Source organism: Pantherophis guttatus, chromosome 2, assembly GCF_059756535.1.
Source record: "Pantherophis guttatus breed Tessera chromosome 2, ASM5975653v1, whole genome shotgun sequence".
Taxonomy (NCBI): domain Eukaryota; kingdom Metazoa; phylum Chordata; class Lepidosauria; order Squamata; family Colubridae; genus Pantherophis; species Pantherophis guttatus.
Window position 1 is genome coordinate 120,771,960 of NC_142064.1, and position 24,406 is coordinate 120,796,365.

At 43.6% G+C, this 24,406-nt stretch overlaps 1 protein-coding gene across 1 annotated transcript in view; it reads right to left on the reverse strand.

Annotated features, from left to right (window-relative positions):
* The window catches only part of KCND1 (potassium voltage-gated channel subfamily D member 1), a 58,493-nt gene extending 41,022 nt beyond the window's left edge, over positions 1-17,471 (reverse strand). The window contains exons 1-2 of the mRNA XM_034434054.2: positions 16,828-17,471; positions 13,980-15,725 (exon numbers count right to left, since the gene is read on the reverse strand). Coding sequence (XP_034289945.2) covers positions 13,980-15,094 — 1,115 coding nt within the window. The 5' untranslated portion in view covers positions 15,095-15,725; positions 16,828-17,471. The remainder of the gene's footprint in view (positions 1-13,979; positions 15,726-16,827) is intronic.
* Positions 17,472-24,406: the final 6,935 nt, after the last annotated feature.

A 24,406-nucleotide genomic window follows, 5' to 3' on the forward strand; every position in this document is an offset into this window, starting at 1 on the left:
TTGCAGTAGTGAAAGCAAATACAAACTAAACTCAGTGAGGAAAAAGAGAAATAGGAAGGATAAAAAGTGAAAGGAAAGAAAAAAGAAAAATATTTAAAGAAAATGACTTCCGATTTTCATCACAAGTATACAGGTAGTACTCAACCTACAACCACAACCAGGACCAGAATTTCTGTCACTAAACAATGTGTTTGTTATGTAAGAAGTCACCTGACCACATCACTCAGTGAGCCCAATCCAGGTATGCCATCATTACTCAAGAATTGTGGGTCATTAATTGAAAGCGTCCCAGATAAAGAGTGTTGGTATGCTGCAGAAGGTTTCTGCCATACCCAGTTGACTTCTGCTATTTTTCTACCGCTGCTCATGAGAGGAGACTTTACACAAAACACTATTTAGCTGCGCCAGGCCTTCCTGAGGCTACCTCACACTATTCTCTACATTGCATGCCCCATTTTTTTCTCCAAATCGCAGGGCCCATTCTCACAATCCTTTGGAAACCTCCTGGTCTTCTCCAGGTCTCATGAAAATGGGTGCACGATTAGGAGAACAGGAGAAGCCCTGTTCTCACAATGCTTTGGAAGATCTCATTCTCGAAATCACATACCCTATTTCTTCTCCAAATTACACAAGTGGGTAATCTCCCATCCACTCCTTATCTGGAGAGATTCCACTAAACCTATGTATTTGTGGAGTACCCACTACCCTGTGTCTTTTAGGGAACAGCTGCAATATGAAAGAAATAATAATGACAGTAGATTCAGAAGATGTGTTGAAAACATTGAAATTTCACAATTTCCGTGATCCCATCATTGCTTTGCTAAAATGAGTACTGCTCATGCTAAAAAGGCTCAAAATCTATAGAAAGCCATATCATTTATTTAAACTGGCTGACTTTTTATAGAATAGTTGCAAAGAACTGTAGAGGAAACAATGTGTGAATGGATGGCAAATCATTTTGACAAGGTATCACACTGGCATTCTTTGATTATATGGCATCTTTTCTTGACTCAGCATGGTCCAGATATTTGAACCTAAAGTATCCTCTGGCCTCATAGTAAACGGCCTGAGATTATGGCAGCTGGAGAAAGGATGCTATACAAGCTAAAGAGCAAGGGGTCCAGAATAGCCACAGTGGAATGTTACACCAAGCATTCAAGCATTATATTGGTTTTAGAAGAGAAACAGGATTTCTTATTATCTCTCCCCTCCCTTTCTTCTCAAGTAAACGTGTTGAAGAGGCTTCATAAGAAGAACTGTGTTTAGAAAATGGCTTTTGGTGTTAAGCAGATGCTGTTGCCTCAGAGTTTGGCAGTTGGTGGTGACAACAGCAAGAAGATAGCCCTGTAGATCTCTTAGCCCAAGTCCTTCATGGCAGCTAGCAACTGACCAGGGGTAAACTCACTCAGCCCATTGATTGAAGGCAAAACCATGGAACAGTGGTTAAAACTGATAGCCTTTTAAATGTTTACTGACAACCTCCATCACCATGGCTTATTGACCTCAACTGTTGAAGTCCAACAACTTCTGCAAGACTAACTCATTGGTCTATTCTGTCCTAGACAACTAAGACAATATTCAAACATGTCCTTTCTCTTTCAGAATAACTCCTGCAGCCGCAATTACTGCAATCTCTTTGGTTGTTTACTTTGATTTGGACCACACTGCTTGCAGCGGTGCCATAGCTGTTTAAAAGGAGCTCCACAAAAACACAATCCACAATCCACTCAAATGCAAATACTGCATTGGAAGAGGAAGCATCAATGAAATTTCTTGCAGTTCAAAAAGGCGCAACTTAGATTTTTTTGCAATGTTGCAGGAAAAGCGCTCACACTTCTTGATTCCAAGAGGTATTTCTTTGGTTGCTGAGCACCAAATGGAGGAACATTAAAATGTCTTAGGCCAGCTTCAATATCAATCTTTATCGTTACAGAGAATCACCGATAACTTCCAGTCTGACTGGCTTCCTTTTGGTCACAAATCAATGTTCAATCTCTGTCCACCTTGAGGGTACAGCAGGAGGAGGTCAAGTCAAAGGCAAGTTGGTAATTAGAAACTCTTTACTTAATTTAGATGTTTGTCTTTTTCTATTTTGCAGACATCAAAAGGGAGGGTGGATTTTTGCAATGGACAGGAAACAAATATGACAACCAGCTGTAAAATAAACACCATAGATCCTTCCTCTCTGCATTCAAGGAGGATATATTTTGCTGGCACTGATTATAAATACGGATAGCATGAAATATTCATATAATCCCTAGGTACCAACTCATAGCATTTCCACTTCACTGGAAAGAAGATGCAGTAACCTTGCTTTGCAGACTATCACACTACAGAGGTGGTGAGCAGAGAATAGGCTGAGATGGGAAAATTGGTCTGACAAAATTCCTCATGTCTGGGATGGAGTGGAAGAAGATGCTTGGAAAGAAGATGTTTTTGATGCATTGAAAGCATGCCTGCTGGCCGGGCCTATTCTTAAGAAAGCCAAGAGAGTCAATAGCCCCACTCAATTTATTGCAGCAACATTCTCCACAAATAATGAAGATTTCAGGAATGGGTGTGAGTATGTATGGATATGATTTGGTTTGTCAGTGTATGTTTCCCTTCTCCTGGATGCAGCACTTCTCATATTCTTTCGTAAAAAGGAACTTGCCTGCATCTATACAGGGAAAGAAATAAACATCAGCCACAGTTGTGGCATGACAACACATCTTCACTTCATACCAGTTTGGCAAACACAAAGGGCTGCAGGAATACTTAGCTTTAAATGCCAGGTTAATCTACTAAAATCTGCTTGGATTAACTAGCAGAAATCAAATTGCATTTGAAAGGTGTGACTGAGGATGATTTTGGATTCTGCTGTGTTAATATAATTTAGCAAGAGCTATGTGCATCTATGACAAAGATATGAGATTTATGCTCTAGGAGTGCTGTGGAGTCCAACTTATTTTGTGGCCTCCCATTCCAATGATCAAGCATCAGATTTAGAGCTTCATGGGTTTAAGTTTGTATTAAACAAGGAAAAAACAACGCAAGTCTTACAAAAATACAGAAAATAAGACAGAAAATACACACACACACACACACACACACACACACACACACACACACACACACACTTTGTTCACTGCCCTGCCCTTCAAATACAAAATATATTCTAATTTTCTTTGGTAGAAACATAGTGAGAGGGCAAAGAAAAAAAAAGGAGGAAAGACAGGGTGAAGAAGGATCCTGAGAACAATAGCTGTGCTTTTGGGAATAAAACCCCCACACCTATGTGTCTGTTCCTTAGAGGAATGAGGGCCTGCTGAAATTTCTGAACCCAGAGGGAGACCTGAATAAAAGTCCACAGAATCCTATTCCTCTCCCATCAGACACCAAGGCAGAGTTAGAAATGAAAATAAATTAGGCAAATGCTCTCAATTCATCTCATGTTTACTGGCTGAGGAATGTGGATTTTTGAGACTGAGTTTGTACTGCAAAATGCTTGTTTCAACATTATACATAAATGAATTGCTTAGAAATTTAAGATTAATCCATTGGCCTTTCTAAAAAAAACATTGATATCTGCTATCCTTTAAAGATTATCCCTGCTGAGGACAATACTTGTAAAAAATCCATATCAAGCACCCCCATTTTAGGATAGAGGAGCATGAATTTAGAAACCTAACAATTTTCCTACAGAGCCCTGTCTTCATTTCCCTTTCTCTCCTCGGCTCTCTTTATTGGATATATTTCTAGAGTGTATGTACCATGGGGCAGAGATCTATTTCCTCATTCTTTATAAAATGTTAAAAGTTCAAAACAACAACAGCCAAGCCCTACTGAGTTCTACCGCCAAGCAAATGGCTAGAAGACTGCAGCATTACTCATTTGTGGTAGCAGAAAAAAATACATAAATAAACCTATATTGAAGAAAACATTTACTACAATAAATTGCTGAGCATATTGTAAGCCGCCCTGAGTCTCCGGAGAAGGGCGGCATATAAATCAAATTTAAAAAAAAAAAATCTCATTCTTGTCAAGGCAATAGAAGGCTCTTCTGTTGGCAAATCTGTCCATTTCTCAAGCCTTCACTGCTGTCACCTGCTCTTCCATCCCAGGACTCTGGATCTCTTCCAAAACCATCAGAATCACACCCTTCTCAAAGGCAAAGCCGTTAGGCAATTATCATTCCTTCTTCAAAACCATGGACACTACTAAAGAGGTAATACAGATTGATTGAGTGACTGGTCAGTATGAGCCATGTTTCCCTAACACATGAACAGATTGCTGAAAAGCCACCACTGGCTGAGTTCACTAACATGCTAAATTATGATTTTAAAAACCCTAACAGTTGGATTCTCCGTAATGCATTAAGCCAAAACCAAACACACGATGGCTTTGTGTGATTGTAGACTGCAGCTGCAAAGCCTTCCAAATGGGTGTTTTTTTTTGCATAGCAAACCAGCATCAGCAAAACCCCCTCCTTTCCTGAAACATTAAAACAGCTGCATCCAGAATGCCCGCATGTGTGTGTTCATGCAAAAAACAGCACACTCCTGCCGAGGCTGTGAGTGAGGGGGAACTGCACACGTGGAGAGCTGGAGGAAGTGGCTGCTTTCTGGGCTTCAATGACAAGCTTTGTTTGCACCATTGCACACAGATGCCCAAAGTAGAATGAACAGCATCACCAAACCTTTCTAGAAAAAATTAAATAAATAACACCACCACCCAGAACGACATTCTCCAACCTGGTGCCCTCCTAGTGCACTGGGCTGCATTTCTCACTCTCCTTAGCCTGCAGCCCCATTGGCTGTAGTGGCTGGCTGAAGTGGGAGTTACCTTCCTACAAAGGTGGAGTGCACCAGGCTGGGGATCTCAAATGCATCAAAGGTCTCTTGAGCCAAGCAAGTGATCGATCCCAGGGTGTTTTAAGTTTGCAAAACCCTTTTTCAAGAGGAAAAATGCTTGCCAAAAGCAAGTAGATGAGAACTGACTGCATTGAATAAAAGGAAATTTCTGTAGCAAGTTTTGAATGGGGAATGAAGATATTGGCTGCGCTTCTATTTCCCTTGGATGACATCCCACATTAGTTTCCCAGCCATTGCTGTCTATCCACCTACTTGAAAAGCATCACCTGAAGCATCACCAGTATGGTCTGTCCAGTCTGACCAAGGGAGAAGCTCTTCAAAAGCCTCAATAAAAGAGGGGCTCTTTTCATAGAAACAGATTTTGTTCTGTCAGCTGGATTTCCAATTCAGCATGCAACATAATGAACAATTGGCAAAATTTCCCTCTCAACTGTATTTATTTATTTATTTATCTATCACATTTTTATGCCGCCCAACTCCCAAGGGACTTTGGGCAGCTTACAACAAAAGTAATGTGACAATGAACAGAAAATTATTAAAAATGGGACTTCCGGTCGGCACCGCAGGCTCCGTGGACAGTCTTCTAAGACCGCCAGCCCTGCGTCTTCGTAAAAGCCGCTTCGACAGTGCAAACCGGCTGTCTGGCGGCTGAAAAACCTCTCCTTCGGGAAAAGAAGGAGAGGAGAGCCGGTGGGCGAGAGTAGAGCTCCTCGAAAGCCCTCTGGAATATCAGGTCTTCACCGCTTTCCGGAAGGCCAATAGGGTGGGGGTAGTTCGGATCTCAGGAGGTAACTGGTTCCAGAGAGCTGGGGCAGCCACAGAGAAGGCTCTCCCCCATGGGCCCGCTAGCCAGCACTGTTTAGCTGACGGGACCCGGAGGAGACCAACTCTGTGGGATCTTACCAGTCGCTGGGAGCTATGCGGTAGAAGGCAGTCTTGAAGATAGCCTGGCCCTGAGCCATGTAGGGTTTTAAAGGTAATAACCAACACCTTGAATTGTACCTGGAGACCAATAGGGAGCCAGTGCAGCTCGCAGAGAATTGGTGTAATGTGGGTGTATCTAGGTACACCCATGACAGCTCGCGCAGCTGCATTCTGGACCAACTGTAGTCTCTGAACACTCTTCAAGGGTAGCCCCATGTAGAGCGCATTGCAATAATCTAACCGTGAGGTGACAAGGGCATGAGTGACTGTGAGGAGAGCCTCCTGATCCAAGTAGGGTCGCAATTGGTGCACCAGGCGAACCTGTGCAAAGGTGCCCCTAGCTACAGCTGCCAGATGTTGCTCTAATCTTAGCTGTGAGTCTAGGAGGACACCCAAATTGCGAGCCCGTTCTGAAGGGGACAATTTCTCCCCCCACAGAACCAAGGATGGACAGTCGACATAGTCTTTAGGAGGTCTTTAGAACTGTAGATGAGGAAGAATCCTTTGTATACGCTCATACTTCTAAGCACAAGGTGTTCTCAATGGCATGAGTATAACATTGATTTGGAGATCTTGGTGCCAAACTTCTAAAGTGGTTCAAAGAAAGCTATGGCTTAGGAAAGTCAGAATAAAAGGGTATACTAAGGCTACAGTTCTATTCATCCTCACTACCTAAAACAGAGTTGGAGGTCCATGGTTTAGTTCATATGCCATGCAATGCCATTATTTGCTTAATCATGGTTTATTAAACTAATCACAATTGGTGGATTTGCACCACACTAAGCCATAAAGAAGCAAACCGTAATATGGCTTCGCTAAAATTCAATGTATGGATTGTAAACCACATTTTTTAATTTAGTGTGCTAGGCAAACAAAGCCAATGCTTGAACCAATAAATCACTAGGCACCTAAACTGCAAAATTCATTCCAGCAGTAGAATGAGAATAATCCTATGAGAGAACAAGGAGGGGCTCTGCAGATTGGACAAAACATTGAGGCAGTGGTGGGATTCAAATAATTTAATAACCGGTTCTCTGCCCTAATGATTCCTTCCAACAACCAGTTCACCAAACTGCTCAGAAAGTTAACAACCAGTTCTTCCGAACTGGTGCAAACTGGCTGAATCCCATCACTGCATGGAGGTCTTCCTTAGTCCAAACCTGGCCCCATCTCAAAGAACAAGTCCATGTTCCACTGCAAGTGAGAAGATCTCTGCTGAAGGAATCTCAAGAAAAACCTGAAAATTCAGGATCAGGATGAATTATTGGTTTGGCTTGTGGCAAGGCAGCTACTTATGTAGAAATTGGGAGCCCTCCACAGCCTGGCAGTCAACTGATACAGCATTTAGAGAATGATGGGGTTAGTGATTCAGCAACACCACTGAGCCTCTGGTTAGTCAAAGGCCAGTAGAAAGCAAATTAAACTCTGTTTTCTGGTCATGTTGGCACTGCCACCCTTCATTTCACTCCCAGCCTCAAAGTCCTGATATTTACTTGCATAAAAATGGATGCATTCCTCTCCCGCATATACTTGTGATTCTGCTTTTCTATCAACTAACTTTATTATCTGGCCTACATATTAAGTCTATTCAGTGGCAGCTCCTTACTATGAAATTCTGCCTTCCTTTCTAAACAGAAAGGTGCCACCGTTTATTCAACCTTGTGCGGGGCAATGTATGTGCCATAATTCTGTGGAGGTACAGATGAGGTTCTTGGGCAGTGGAGGTTCCTGAGAATTTCAGTTTTCATTATAAGAAGAAGCAACTTCCTAGTCTTTATGGTTATGCCTGGTAATCTCAGGAGTCATGGTGAAAGAGCTATAAGCAACAGCAAAATCGTGCCAAGTAAAAATCACTATGTAAGCTTTGGTGCAAATACTTGCAATTATTTTTTAAAAAAATAATCACACAACTGCATATTGTTCTGCAGGTTTGGGGTTCTTTGTATCCATGTTTGCCCTCAACAGATGCAAAGGGCTGTAGCTACTGAATACTGAGAAAACAGAACCTCAGAAACAGTCTAGTCATTGCTTCCACATGTCCAGTTACAAGGGCTGAAGGTGGCAAGACAAAAACTGTATAATCAAGAACCCCAAGCATGTTCCATCAGCATCCAAGTATGAGAAAAGGCAACATCCATTCCATCCCATTGAAAGGGGAGTGGGGAGAAACAGAATGGAGGGCCTAAACCAGAGGTCTTCAAACTTTAAGACTTGTGGACTTCAACTCCCAGAATTCTCCAGCCAGCTCTGGCCTAAACTCTGCAACTAACCTAGAAATATGCCTAGATTCCTAGATTCTGCAGTAGCTGTTCTTCAACATTAAAAAAAATAATATTTTGCATCTACAATAAAAACTGATCTGAGCCGCCTCCTCAAATTGTTTGCTCACTGTACTGGCATTCCTAGAGAGAGATTTATTCCATGCCTAGCTGAAGCTTTGACATGAGCACTTGAAATAGGTTTAATGGATGAGACAAATAATACTCCATTTCAAACTAATTTATATATTTCATTCCTACAAGGTGTCCCAGATCTAAAGCTGAAAATCTTAAACAATGTTTTAATGCTTAAGTGCAGGCCGATCTTGGACCAATGAGGAATTCACAAGGTTTTAATCTAATGCTGCCAATTTGAGGGCAAGGCAGTTGACTTTTCCTTACCTTTTTATGGTGCCTTGTGCACTAATTCATAATTGCAATTGAATTCAGGCCTCCCCCCCCACCAAAAAAAATCCAAGCGTCTACCATCTTTTTATTCTCACCAGTATTTGCTTCTGAATTTTAAGTTTAAACATTCTGAAAAGAAAACCAGAGCCAATCACCCTCCGCCTGAATGGAGCAAGGAAAGCATCTATAATCTCTTGAGTTTAATGATTTTGAAATAACCCACCAGTTCCCTTTTTGAGGTTGGAGAGATGGTCAGATTAGTAGAGCTCAATGGGAAGCAGCCAGTAGCTCTTCCTCATTCTCACTAGATCTCCCTCCTAATAATTCTTTACCCCTTAATTTAGCCCCCTTCTCTCGTTTCCCAGCCAAACTTCCATCCACAAAGGGTCCGTTCCTGCAGCCACGATTTTAACAGAATTCTGTTTCAGTGGCAGCCAGTTCTCTCCTCTCTCCGTGGTCCTACTATAAATAATTCAATTCTTACGTAGGCTCCTTCACTGCCTGGAAATTTATTTATTTCTTTCCCCTCCCTTTGGTTACACATTAAGTGACTTAGCCCATAAAGAGAAATTACTCAGCAACAACAATAAAAGCTCAGAATTGCTGACCTGGCTGCATCCGGGCTGGGGAAACCCAGCACTGGCATTGCCCCTGCAGAAGTGGACAAACAGCCAAAGACACCTTTCAAAACACCTCATGGGTGGAGAGGGGTAAGGGGAGGGAAAGGGACAATTAAACTAATCAAACAATCTTCTTCTTTGATGCTAAGATGGAACTTAGCAGCCGAATAGAAAGAGCAGCCGGATGTATCCTTGAGCCTTTCTCTGGGTACATGTTGATGCCACGCCACCCATTCTGTGGCAAGGCACCCCCTTATACAAGAGGCTGCAGCACCCCAGAGCTATTTTTAATTTGGACTTTTCTGCATGAAGGATGGTGTCCTGTTAGCTGAGTATGGGGGAAGGTCGAAGGCTAGAAAACCGAGGGGAAGGAAAGCTGTCAGGAGATTTTTGTTAAGAATCAAGAAGTCCATGGGCAGACAAACTGTACTAGGAACAGAAAGGAGAAGAGACAGGAAAGAGGAGGAAAAATATGGCAGCCAGGGAAGTATGTACAACTTATTCTTCCTCAGGGCAAGACAAGCTAGACACCCCTGGCAGGGTGGCACAGAAAGAATGCTGAATAACTGAGGATGTTGTCCAGAGGTCAGGCTGGAAAATGGAGAGCTGAAGAAAAGCTTCACCCAGGCCCTGGGAACAAGAATGGCAGCAAGCCACAGCAAAAGCACTCTGGAGACTGTGATCCAGCCAGCCTTCCCCAACCAGCCTACCTCCGAAATGTGTTAAGACTACCATTCCCATCATTCCAAGCATGCACGACCATGTTAGGGAGTGCCCTTTTAGAGCCTGAGGAGTCTCCTGCACTTTCAAAAACTGTGCAAAAAAAAAAAAAGTCTATGAGGTGATAAGAGCAGCAATCTGACCTAGCAAGGCAATTTAGAGAGAGTCAATGTCACAGATGGATCTGAATTAAGTAGCCAACTGTTGCAATAAGCTTGATGGCTTGATCTGATTCACTGGATCCATTAAGCATTAACATCAATCCTGAAAGGTAATTCACTCTATTCTTCGCATTTTACAGGTGGAGAATAGAAATGACAAGGTAGGACCTTGTTAATTTTTGCCCCCAAATGGTTCTCTCCAGCTATCTCAAAAGCTCAGTTCCACAATTTTCCTGCTTGTGTGGCTAAAGTCCTAGGCCAAAGACTCCTGAGAAATGGCTGCTGTGACCTAACATTACACACTACTCCACACCAGAGCCGCCCAGAGTAGACCCACGGCAAGATGAGCAGAAAATAAATTTAGTAATAAATAAAATGGTAAATTACTTCTAGAAAGCATACCCAAGGTAATATTTGGCAACAGCGGGTAGTCTTGATTTGTTATTTATATGACCCTTAGAAAAATAAATTCTATCCAAACTGCTAAGACCCTCCATCATTGGGGCTCCCTGCAAAGAGCTTTTCCCACCCAGGAAAGCAAGGAGTCCTATTGGGATCTCATGGGGGAAGGAAAAAGCTGTGCCTCTGCCAAGCTAAAAGAGCTGCAGAGCCACCGGGATCACTGTGGTGATTAACGGTGAGCCTGGCTTAATATTCTGCTGCTTAAAGCATCAAAGGCTGGTCCATGTGTACCCGGCAGAAAAAGAAAGAGCTGCGTGAGGGCTGCCGGAGAACAGGCAAGGGAGAAGTCCATGAGGAAAAAGAGAGACTTTATTCTGGGCGGAGATGGTTACCAAATAGGATGCCAGGAGACCTCGCTTCCTGAGGGGAAAGCAACTCAGATGCCTTGGTACCCCTTTATGTGGAAACAGAGGCTTTCACTGACGTCTTCAGGGCTGGGAACTGGGAGGGGGGTATGTTTGTCGACAGCGGGTGTCTCTCTGGCACAAGTGCAAGCAAGTTATTAAAACTTAATTGAGCGGGATGGGAACAGGGCAGATAATTAAGCTTCCCAATAATGGGAACCATCAGATTTCAGGAGAGGAGAATGGAATGAGAAAGCAGGGGTTTGTGGCCTGGTTGAGACTAGGAAAGGAGTTGGGAATTATGACTGGGATTTATTGGGAAGGGAAATTCTCAACAGAGGCCTAGTAGAGACTGGGAAGGAGGGAGCCAAGAGTTCTTGCTAGCTCAGTTGCTGACACTGGGGAAATGTTATAGCAACCAGTGGGTTCTCATTAAGTTTAGACACAGCAGAGAAAGATGATTCTTTTCATTCAAACTAGTCACCACCTGTTCATGCTCCTTTCTTCCTTCTCCTCTTTGCCAGATTCCCAACGGTCCTGATCCTGAAGGATCAGCCTTCAGTCCCAACCTGGCCCACTTCCAACATATAGTGAATCAAGGCTCCATTTGCCCTGGTCTGGTGGCACAATCTACCCTTTCATGATTCAAAACTGTCAGGAAATCGGCATGTGGATACATTCTGAGGGGGGGGAAGAGCATGTATCACAGCTTCCTTCTACTATAATAATTTATTCTATCCTAAAACCCTGCTGTGTTTCTGGCCAACCCATCATTGCACTGAACTACCAGCCCCACATCCAGAATATGGAAAAATGAAAGTGATCTTTAATGATTGCCTTAACAAATCCATCACCCAGATTTTCAGTTTCAGCAACACCAATTCCAGTTGGTAAGATAATGATTTACTGATTTCTGAGAAGTGAATCATTTCCCTCCTTTCTTCCTCCTTCCATCCCTCTCTTCTTTCCTTCATCAGAATCAAGGCAAAACATGCCCAGTAAATGACACTAACTCCTTATCTAGCCTTTTTTCTTTTTCCTGGTTGCTTATTTTCAACCAGAGTCCTAGTGTCTGATTCAAAGCAGCACTTATATTTTTGCTCTCTCCCTCCCTCCCCCCTCCCCCTCCCCCTCCCTCTCTCTCTCTCTCTTTCTCTTATCCTTTGCTGGTGGAGATTCATAGGCAAATGTCAAGAGGATTTAGGAAATTTGGTCAGACAGACTGAGAATGGCTTTCAGGGAGGCTTGAAGCCTCAGAGCCCTCTTCTTGGAAATTAATAGTTGGTCAAAGGATTATTCTGGACAACTTTTGAAAATACTCCCAGTATATCTGACCAGATTCTCCAAATCTCTTTGACATTTGCCTGTGGCTCTCCAGAACTCCCTCCTTTCTAACTGCCTTTTCTCTTAACCCTGGACCAACTGCATAGAACTGTTGTTAGGATAAAATGGGGGTAATTCCAGACGTTATTTGGAGAATCTTACAGGGAGAATGAGAATTAAAAATTCTAGAATTAAAAAGCTAGGTCTCACACAGTCTCAACACACGTCCATAAGTTCTCCCAGATGGAAGCCGGTGGATTATAAAAACTCCCAACTTTGATTCTACACTGAAGTCTTGTGGCAGCCTGAATGCTCCCAGTAACGATAAAACAAAACAGATACAAAAATAGATGCCAGAAGTAATGATTCATTGGAATACAGGAAAGCCCTTTGTTAATAATAAACCTAGTAGCATCGCTTAGCCTCAGGCTTCCTGCAGACTTCCAAAAAGCCCTTGATCTATACCACCCTGAATCTTTCAAAATAGCCACTCACATCTTGCTTTTGCTCACAGAACTCCCTTTAACTCTCTTTTTCTGACAATGCCTCAATTTCTCTTTATATTGTAAATAAACCTTTGAGAGAAGAAACTTGTCTTTTGCTAATGGTAAATTATAAAGTGCTACGTATTATATAAGATACATCAATAACAACATGATTTAAATAACTTAGTAATAATTTGATTTAACCTCTTAATTTTAAAAATGATCATACGGTACTAACCCCATCATGGAATGTGAACCCTGGAAAGCCCAGAAACGAACTGGAACCAACATTTTATACAGACCTTGAGACACTAGATTTTCTTATCCTGTTCTAATGTAACACATGATATCCAGTTGAATTCAGAGGAAAAAGAGGATCAATCAGTTGACTGAGGAAAATAAATCTCTGAAGGCAGCTGACATTCTGAAACACCAGACCCCCAGTCCGAATGTTTAAAAATCCAACTGGCAAGTATGCATGCACAAGCGCACCCAAAATCACTTTTTGATTTTCCAGAAAGTGCATACAGTTCTAGAATGCATACATATTCCCCCAATGTGGTAGTTTAAAAAGGAAGGTCAGTGCTTCTGTACAGCAGCCAGAGCTATGATTACAAGTCAGCGCATTGTGTACAGAATAGTGAAATGGACGGAATGCTATATTTGAAAGAATAGGCTAAAGTTTTCATCCATAACAGATACAAAGATGGTGCTTATATTTTTGAGGGAAAAGATCCACATATTTATACATCTTTCCTAAACCCTCCCTCCCTCCCTCCCTCCCTCCCTCCCTCCCTCCCTTCCCTTCCCTTCCCTTCCTTCCTTCCTTCTCCCATTGTCCTTTTAGTTTGCAACTCCCACTTATTTGACCTCAATAGGCCCCATCTCAATTTCTCTTGTTTCTCATATGGGTGCCTCCTCATCTTTCCCCAAAGATAAAGGCACTTTTTTTTTTTTTTTGCAGTATCTCCTTGAAGATAATGCCGCATTGATCTCAGAATCATCTAAAGGTGAGGACACATGTTCTCTCTTTTATTTGGCAGAGCCACCTTTTTGCCACCACTTTATAAGAGTGTCTGGGGAAGAGGCTATCTGGACCCATTTGTAGATGACATAACTTCCAAACCAACGTAGTGACCTTTATGGACTCAATGCTTACCCATCTCCTAATGGTTTGGCTCTTATGTCTACTCTGGAAACTGACAAGCTCTTAATTCCCACAGCTCATTATCTGACGATAGCCTGGACTTGAGGTACATTAATTAACAAGGAAGTCAGGATGCCATTAGATATCAACCTGATAATCAGCTTCCAAAAGAGGTGTAATTGGAGATTTTCTTTTTCTATTTGAGCAGGGAGAAGAATGAGATAAATAGTACAGAGCTGAGACCTTAAGGCCATGTCTGAAAGTGGGAACTCACCCAAGTGTGGTCATGGTGACAATAGTGTACCAGAAGGCAGCAGGAATGCTGGTGAAGTTGGTCTCCGTTGTGCTCTTCTCAGCATAGAACATAACAGTAGCAAAGATGATGATAGCCATAGTGAGGGAGAACAGAAGGAAGCCCAACTCCGAGGCACAGCTCTTAAGAGTATAGCCCAGGATCCTTAGGCCCTGTGAGTGACGTGAGAACTTGAAGATGCGGAAGACACGGAAGACTCTCAGGGTCACAAAGGCCCCAGAGACATTTTCATTTTCTGGCATCACCAGCCCAATATAATAAGGCATGATGGCCACAACGTCAATGATACTCATCACACTTTTCATGAACTTAAACCGACTTGGGGCAGCAAAAAGCCGCATGAAATACTCAAAGGTGAAGATGAGGACACAGGCTGTGTCCATGCAGAAGAAAGCTTTGGGGAAACGATCTCCACAGGACATGTTTCTCTTCTGCCCAGGAGGTGGCCGGCATGGGATCGTCTCCACCACATTGGCAATAACCGAGACGGCTATGAAGAAACCAGTCACATAGTAGAAGACCAAAGCCATGGTGCTGGTGTGGGGATTCTCAAACGCTCTCCAGAGCTGTTGGCGGAATGTGCTATCTGGCGGCAAGGAAGTGTCCTTGGCATTCTCGGCTTCTTCATCCTCAGCCAGGCGCTCTGCATTCTCCTTCTTACGATCTCGGTATTCCTCCAAGCAGCAGTCACCAATCAGCTCTGGGATGATTCCATAAAAGGACAGCTCTTCATCAAAGGCCTGTATGCACTCCTGGCGGGGGTAATGGAGCCTGCCAGTACGATAGAAGTTGAGAATGTGCCGAAACATCTCTGGGTCACGATCAAAGAAATATTCCTTACTGTCTTCATCAAAAAAGAATTCCTTCTCGGAACTGCCTAACAAGGTATCTGGATAACGGTCAAGGGTATTCTTCCACGTTTGGAAGCGTTTTCCACTAACGTTGACCACTAAGATTTCATCATGGCGGCGTTTACTGTCCAGAGGAGGTTTGGGCATAGGCTTCTTGGCCAGTGGGAGCCAGCCCACAGCTGCTGCCCGAGCAAAGGGCAGCCAGGTTGCCACTCCTGCAGCCATACTGTATAAGCTGTATCACCATCAAAACCTCTATGCGCTAAGACTCTTGGTAAAACAGGTGCTGTCTAGTGGAAAGGCGCCTGAAAGAATTCTTCAGCTGGTTACTTTGGTCAGTTGCAACCATAAGTCAGCGACTTAGAGGGTCTCAATAGGAATGTAGCCATCTGGATTAGTTGTCTAAAATATCCAGGCACAACAAAGTATCCCCAAAAGTGACGTCTTTTCCTCTCCTCCTGTGCAAAAATATCCAAGCTGTTTTCAGTGGATGTTAACAAATCTGGATGCATTAGAGAACTTGCTACCAAACAGCATTCCAGCTCTGTATTCAGATCAAAATGCTCTACTATCAATAATTGTGGAATCGGAAAGAGATAATGCAGGTGACAGGGGTCTTCTCCATAGTTTGCGCCTGGTGACAGATTAATTTGACCATTTGGTCCTGTGCAGACTGAACATAACGGACACTCCTCTCGGGTAACCTGCAATGAATTATATTATTCTGCTGTTCTTTGTCTTTTGATCCTTTCTTCCTGTTGGCAGAGAAAATGGATGGCAGGATACCAACATCGGATGGGGAGGTAGGAGAAAGGGGCTCAGTTGATATCTTCACCTTTAGGGAGGACACACATTGCTGTAGAAAGAGGTGGGGGAAGAGAGAGAGAGAAATAGAAAAACAACAAACTATGAGAAAGAAATAACTGCATGCCATTAGATTATGGCATTTGGAGTGAATGCAGCAGTTCTTAAGCTATTGAACTTGTCCTGCTTTGAAACCTAGAACCCCAAAATACTACATGAGAAATATGGTTTAATTAACTGCTAATCCTAAAAGGCACTAGTTTGGGATCCAGTCTTTTGACTGCATTTTTGGAAGAGAAACCAAGAAAGCTGGTCAAGGGAATGAGATCCACAATTACACACCATCCTTGAGGAAGACGCCTGGAAATCAGCTCTTAGGTAACTATGTAAATCCTTCTCCTGAGCTAGAATAACATCTAGGAATCTAGAGCTCAAATGACTAGAGGAGCCAACAGGACTTATTTCATATTGTAAGAGTCAAAAGGCCACTGACAGAAAAGTATGATGTCTCTTCATAATGCTGTGCCCAAGATGTGGCATGAGGAAGCTTTGTCAAAGAGTTTGGCAGAGGCAAGGGAACACTTATCATTTCTCTGTACCTACTAGGGTGTGAAAACTGCTGTTTCTCAGGGCAAACTAGCCCTGAGCCCCAGAGAAGGGAGGCTGGGAAGAGAAAAGAGTTATTTCTCAGGAAGCACCCGCAGGATCCAAACAAACTTTCCCATTTAGTTGTGCCAAGAGTTCCCACCTCTAACTGGAAACTAGACTCAAACTACCACATGCCTACATCTTTACAAACAATTTGAATTTTTTAAAAATTCCAACAAATTAAGGTGCAGGGGGAAACTGGAAGGAGGGGGATGGGAATCAAGGAAAGAACGTGACAAGACTTTGGACAGGAGGAAAAGGAAGAACAAGGCAAGTTTGAAAATGGTAAAAAACAAAATCCAGGAAAGGAGGGAGGAAGGAAGGAAGGAAGGAAGGAAGGAAGGAAGAGGGAGGGAGGGAAGGAGGGAAGGAAGGGCAAATTTAGAGAAGGCGGTGATCCCTGATGGAATGGTGGCAACTCGGAGGAAGAAGCCCAATCTAACTGGTATGTGGAGTAATTGGGGTGGGTTGCGGGTGGGGTGGGGAGGCTAATGCAAGGCTCTTACCCCGGAGATTGTCCGAGAAGCAGGCAGTAGCCTGACCACCGCAAACCCCAGTGTGTGGTAATGGGATTCGGGTCAGGAGGTGCCGAGCCGCCCCCAGGACGCAAACGACAAGGCTCCGGTTGCCCTCGGCGGTGCCGATCCTCATCGCTCCCTTCGGCTCGCCCGTCTGACTGTGCCGCGCTCCCACCCTCCGGGCGCCGTGTGTGTTGTGTGTGTGTGCGCGCGTGTGTGTTTGTGTATCTGAGAGTGTGTGCGCGAGTGTGGGTGAGCTGCATTCGGCAGGGAGGGGGCAGAGCGAGCGGTTGGCAGCAGCGAGTGGCTGCATCGCAGGCGGCGGAGGCGCGCACCCCAGGCAAAGCTCGGGCCGGCCGGGGGCCAGCAGGAGCAGAGAAGGGAAGACGCAGCCTGGGGAAGGTGTGGGTGGGTGGCGGCAAGAGGCTGGAAAGACAGAGGCGGGTGGAAAGGAATGGGATGAATGGCCCGGAATGGAGGGAAGAATAGGAACAGGGATAGACGGAGGAGTTCAACAGGAGAATGAAGCAAAAAGCCAGGATGGATACCGAGGAGAAGCTGGCGTTAAGAGGAAAAAGAGACCGGGAACGGAGAAAGAGCTTGCTGAGATCACATAGGGGGGAAAAATATGAAATAAACCGGACATTTTAAGAGTGCATCGAGAAACTAGTTTCTGGTTAGAAACTAGAGATGGGCAGCTGCAGGAGACAGGAAGTGTGGGGGGGTGTGTGTGGAAGACTGGAGAAGTGCCCGATCAACAGATAGCATCTTCCAGCCACAGAAAAGTGCTTTGAGACCGGAGGCGGAAAGAGGCAGAAGCCCGGGATGGGCCAAAACAAGCAGGTATGAAAGAAGTCTGGAGGACCGTCGAGATCTGGCAAGCAGAAAGGACGCCCGGGCCCTTCAAACGCCTTGAGGAATCAGGCACCCCGTCCACTACCAAGGGGCCCCCGCGTGTCCTTCTCTTTCCCTACCCTCCTTTTGCTTCTGCTGGGAACCTACTTCCCAGGGCTGCCGTTTAGACCCGGGCTATATTCCCTTTTCCGACCGCAGCTCAGAAATCTTGGGCTGTGCGCAGTGCTGCCTCATAAACGTTTATGAGCCTCCATAGGAATTTCAAATTTGGTGCCATGCAGGATAAGTACAGAGAGGAGGAGGATCAGGGAGAGAGAGGGCATAATCGCTACAGGGCGGGAGGGGCGAGCTTCTCTCAATGAATCTGGGCTGACGCGCCTCCTTCCGATCTCGCACAGAAACATCCCGGGCTCCTTCCTCACAGCGCCCCCTCTGGAGATCCCGGGGAGCGTTGAACCCCACCTCTCTCGTAGAGCGCACCCCATTCTGCCAGTTGGGCCCATACAGATTCCACAAAATCGAAACGGGGGGGACAAGATCCTAAAGGGGAACGTTCTCCCTCTTAAGACTTAACACCCTCCAAAAAAATCCCCCTTCCCCTGGGGAATGCTGGGAAAGGCTAGGTGGTTTCTACATCCGAATTTCTTTTCTGGTATGGGAGCAAAAGTAGCAGTAGGGCCTAAACTGGCACAAATCAGGGACCCTAACATTTGGTTAAGTTCTTGATCCTGCTGAATGTTGAGAGGTTTTGTTTTCTTTTTAATTTCTCTTCATCTGAACTAATACATACAGGACTGGAGATTAACAATAAGTACAGAACACAGAGAAGACAATGTTTTATTAAGTTAATGTTATGATTGCTGTGGTGTTTTTATGATTTCTAAGTTTTGCTGTTTTATTGATTTTTTTTTTGTTTTTAATTGATATATGCTTCTCTGAGTGCCTCTTGGCAGAAAGAGCTACTTGCAAGTGCAATAAATCAATGATATCTCTTCATCAATCTACATCATGAAGTATAAAATAGCAAACAAAAAAACAAAAAAAACCCAAACCAAACAAACTCTCTGCCCAAAGAAGCACGCAGTTGCAACTTTTATCACTCCTGGTTCTTCACACTGTTGTGACTAGGATGGACTCTCATTTCCCCCATCACTTCTGAAGCCAACCCAATACCCCCAATATGAAGATCATCATCATCTCCTTCTGCTTAGATCTTGGTTTTTGATAATGGCAAGCCTGTAACATAAACGAAAGGGAGAATTATTGCTTCATCCACATGATAGGAAACTTGCTCTATTTATCGCAGGAATTCCTAGCAGGGCAACCATGGGCTCTAAGATGCATTATAACATAAAAATGTAATAATGCAAAGCTGGCCGATAGCAAACCATCTGCATCATCTTTATTCTGAGGATGTCCCTGGGCCTCACATGGGCCTCTTAAACTTCCATGGAATTAAAATGAAGGCTACAAGTATCCCAAACCATAGTTTGGAAAGTTGTTCATGTGGCAAGAAAATGGACAAGAAGAAGAAGAAGAAAGTCCTGCAAAAGTGGTGGTGGAGGGGGGGAGAAGTAGAAGGGGCAGATGAGTAGGATCTTAATATAGCAAGTGCTTTGTTCCCTGGACAAAATCAGTGGCAAACTCCCTAGCAACTCTTTTGTGACTATATTCACAACATATTCCCCATATGAGTCCTTCGGGAGTAGGGCGGTATAGAAATCTAATAAATAATAATAAAATAATAATATTCCTAATTTCCCTCTGTCTCCAGCCCAAGGTTAGGGTTAGATGCTGCCTTTCACCATACTCTATTTCACATGCAATTCCCTGTCATCAAAACAACACAATAGCTAGCATCCTCTCTTCCCCTGCTCCCGTTCAAGGTGCTTGAATCTAGCTCCTTCTTGACCTGAGAAAATCCCAGCTGGCAGATGCCCATGAAGACATATGGCCTCTCCAGGAGAGGATAATAGCTTGCTTGGACTTTGGTTTCCTTTAACAGAAAGCTAAAATGTGAATTGGCTAGAACAAGGAATGGAAGGGAAGCCTGGTGGATTAGGTTGGACAGATAGTTCATCATGCCAGTAGAAAGCAAGAACCACATTACCAACCTCAGAAGCAAAGAAATCCAATTTTAATAGCAAAGATATGGTCGAAGGAATTTGTCAGCAAAAACTGATATGCAGAATTGTGTGTCCTGTTATTGTGTTACTGGATTGTGTCCTGATATTAACAACTTTAATCAACATCCCAAATATTCCTGTATGTTCAATTTATTTCACATATATTCCTCAATAGTGCTTACACCAAATCTACAAGCTAAGTCAGTATTCTTCTTCCTCAGCTTCCTCAGAGCAAATAGAATATTTGCAGATGAGTTGCATACACCTCACTTCAAGCCAAGAGGGAAATAGTATACAAGGGAAGTAGCCGCATTAACTTTAATTGCATTTAATTTGATGATCTAAATCACACTTACTTCATCTTGGTCTTGCTCAATTGATATGTGTGTGCTTCTTTAAGTACGCCTGAGATTGCTACCTGTACCTTATTATTACAGCATAGCATGTTAGGTGGATGCAACGAGAGGAGGGAAGTGTATAAGCTTCAAAATGAGCCTTTTTAGCTAATGCAAGATATGGCTACATTGTTATGGACTATGAGACATCATGTCACATGTCCAAACAGAAACTAAATAAGAGCAAATGAAGATACTGGTGCTTATTCAATAGCAGAAACTGGGGGAAGCATGGATTAAAATTCCAAATAATTCACAAGGCTGTTCTTAAACTGTCTGTTTATACATCTTCTAGGTCGCTTCCCAAACATATAAACTCTCTCCTTTAGGCTAAGAGAACCACCATAAACACAGTTACAATAGCAGAAACAGTAGGAAAGCTTTCCTAAAAACATTACACCATCTCCTGATGTCAAAACCGTGGGGAGTTTACAAGTTTGAATGCTATTTCAGTAGGGTAGGGATCTCCTGGTACCTGAAGATCTTTCACACCTGTGTTGGTTCTCTCAGATCAAATAAATGTCTTGAGCATTTCACCTGGCCCTTATTTTTCTCTACCAGTTTAAAGCAACACTGAGCAAGAGACTTTTGCTCGTTTCAGGGATAGAACACAAAATAATAAGGGCTGGAAGGGACCTTGGAGGTCTTCTAGTCCACCCCGCTCCGCTGGAGCAGAAGACCCAATATCATTTCAGACAAATAGCTGTCCAGTCCCCTTTTTTGAAAGCCTTCAGTGATGGAGCACCCTCAACTTCTGAAGTCAAGTTCTTCCATTGGTTAATTGCTCCCACGGTAGGAAATGTCTCCTTAATTCTAAATTGCTTCTCTCCTTGGTTAGTTTCCAACCATCGTTTCTTGTCTTGCCTGTTGCTTTTGGAAAATACTTACACACACACACACACACACACGTCTTTGTAGGAGCCTCTCGAACATTGGAACAGTGTTATCATGTCTCTCCTAGTCCTTCTTTTCATTAGACTAGACATACCCGATTCCTGTAACTGTTTTTCGTACGTTTTAGCCTCCTAGCCCCCTAGCAAACTCTGCCTGAAATCAGGGGAAAGTGGCAGCCGCTGAATCATCGGCAAGTCAGGCATTGCCCGTAGCACGATGGGCCCGGCTAGAGAAGGGAAGGAACGCGCCGCACCTAAAGGTGGGAGGAACAAGGAAACACAGGGAGAGAGAACGTGCCGCGATCGCGCGGTTCTTTAATTCCTATTGTTATTAATAATCCATTTCCCACCCCTTTCTGCCCCTGCGAGTCAGGCTACTTCAGGACCTACCCGAACAGTCCGACTGTAAAGGTCCTAGCCGCGTTTAGGAGTGATGATGATAAACAAACCTGGTGATCCGGGGAGTGGGGGGGGGGGGGGAAACTGAGGTCCGAGGCCGCTTTCTGACGTGGTCGTAGCCACGTGGCGGGCCAAGAACTTCCTCGGGCTGCGGAGATCCCGAGGCTGCGTCGCATCCTTCGCCCCTCCAGCTGCAAAAAAAAAAGAGACCATTAGAGGTTGGAACTCAGCGCAGGCGCCTGAGACCGTTTGTAAACTAAGCGGAATGGGTTACTTTTTTTTTTTTTTTAATTTGCACTTCGTTGTATCTCGGTGGTAAGACTTCCTATTTTCTTGTTCATCTCCTGGGATATTTTTTCAGCCCAGAGATAGTGAACGCATCGGGAAGGGAAGTCAGTCTTTACAAATTTCCTCTTCCCGTTCCAGAAAGCCTTTTAAAAAATAAGGAAAACTTTGCATCGTCTGGCACCCGTTATCTTTAGCCAAGAATTTCTGCATTCGTGGTTTATGGCCTAGCAGCTGTTGCTGATCGCTGGTTTCAAAATGTAGTAAATAAATAATATCTCAGTAAGTTCCCACAATACACTGCCCAGAGAGAAAAAGATTCCAATCACACATGGCCCCAAGCCACAATTTGATTTATCTTAATTTGGCTAAGCTAATGAGCTAAAGCCAACTGTGGCTCTACAAGTCAAGGGTGTGCAATTTTGTGGGGGCCCTGAAGCCCACTGGTGGCACAGCCCATTAGCAAACATACCTGCATTTTCACTATCTTCCTCCTCCTGCCAGATAATCTTGATCACAGTTGTTGACACGATAAAGACAAGCAGTTCTTCCAGTAACTTGCTTGCAAGTCACTGTTTTCCTTTACACACATGATTACGGCTTGAGATTTAAATATTGCAATATGTGCAATTTGAAGGCAAACATACATTGGTGGTCAGGAACTTGTTTTGGATGCAGAAAGATCCCAGTAGTGCACTCCCTGATATCTCCACATGAAAGCATGAGGTAACAACTGATAGAAAAGGCCTCTAGTCTAGAGAAGATCCGGGAGAGTTGCTTTAATCAGGAAGTAGAGTGCTGAAGAGATAAGGATACTTTGGGCTGTAAAAATGAAGATGACATCCAGATCATAGCAAAGAACTTGGAGAGTTCTCTGTGTTGCCATCTAATAGATTTTGCATATGGATGCCTGGTTGATGGACACACTTGCTAGGTTTGCATCTATGCAACCACAGTTTGCTTTAGCAGTTTGCTTTTCTTCAAGATACTGTGTCTAATTCACATACAGTGTTAAGCCAACTTAAAAATAAATACCATCCTCATTATGGTTTAGCATTATGTGTGAACCCTGGTTTATGATAAAGCAGCTTCCTGTCTTTTCCTTTCCTGGGTGTCTAGACCAGTGGTGAAATCCAAATTCTTTTACTAACGGTTCTATGGGCGTGGCTTGGTGGGCATGGTGTGACTTGGTGGGCGTGGCAGGGGAAGAATACTGCAAAATCCCCAATCTGGGGCCAGCCAGAGGTGGTATTTGCCGGTTCTCTGAACTGCTCAAAATTTCTGCTACTGGTTCTCCAGAACCTGTCAGAACCTGCTGGATTTCACCCCTGGTCTAGACTATATGTTGATTTTTACAGCTATATGACAGTCAGATATTTATTTGTTTATTTATTTATTTGACTTTTTTTACCGCCCTTCTCCCGAAGGACTCAGGGCGGTGTACAGCCAGAATAAGAACACACAAATAGAAAATTTAAAAGCAATTTAAAATATATATTAAACAATATGGCCCATAACTAATTAAAAAACCCATTCTTAAAAAATGACGATTCAAAGTTGAAGAATTGGAATCATGCCAGCCCGGCTTGTTGGAACAAAAGAGTCTTGAGGGCACGGCGGAAGGTGCGTAAGTCCGGGATCCTCTGAATCTCCGGGGGCAATTTGTTCCAGAGGGCAGGTGCCCCCACAGAGAAGGCTCTCCCCCTTATATGAGATATGAATAGGTACAGGTTTTTTTTTTGCTGTATTAGGCCTATTAATGTCTATCTAGTGCAAAGCTATGAAAGAAACGGAGCACCCTTAAAACATCTTATCCATTGTAAGATTGCCAAATGATCAGGACTATAAATCCTACTAACTTTTCCAGTTTGGGTACCTTTTTTCAAAGTCTGTTCTGCCGAAACCTGCATAGGAATAGTTCTCATTTAGAGAAATGAATGTAACTACTTGCTTACAATTGCAAATTGTTGTATTGCTGTTAAAGGTATAATAATAAAGCGACAGACATGATGGGGCAATGTATGTCATGTCAAAGAAGCAAGCCAACAAAGCAAAATAAGGGAAGTGATTGTCCCAGAAGAGTTGAAATCCTTGATTAGATGGAAACACCCCAACCCCTGTTCCTCTACAAAGCTACAGTACTGCAGTGAACTTTTATAAATTGCAGAGAATGCATTGAGCTTTAAGAAATGTCTTTAGTATGCCTGACAATATGTGAGAAAGCCTTGGTTATTTTTGATTCTATACAAATAAAATAAGGAACCTGGGGTGACTTCATTTGATTCAGTGAAGGCCACGTTTGTTGATGGCTGATGAATAGCCAGGCATGGGGCCTGTTCATATTTCCATAAAATCTGGGATCCAGTTGCAAGTAAATCTTTGCAGCCCTCTAAAATATTGTATATTGTTTCCATTTCAGAAAGGGGAAGAGAAAAATGCTGATTTTGGAAAGTAGAGAGATTCATACATAGCAAAAAGGAAAGGGTGTAATGGGGCTCTTATTGACAATTGTATGAAAAGTATGACACTTCTGGTCACCCTTGGACCGTATCGGTTGCACGTGGGGTTGGGCGGGAGGGCGGAGGTGCGAGAGTCACCTGAGGGGAAGAGCACA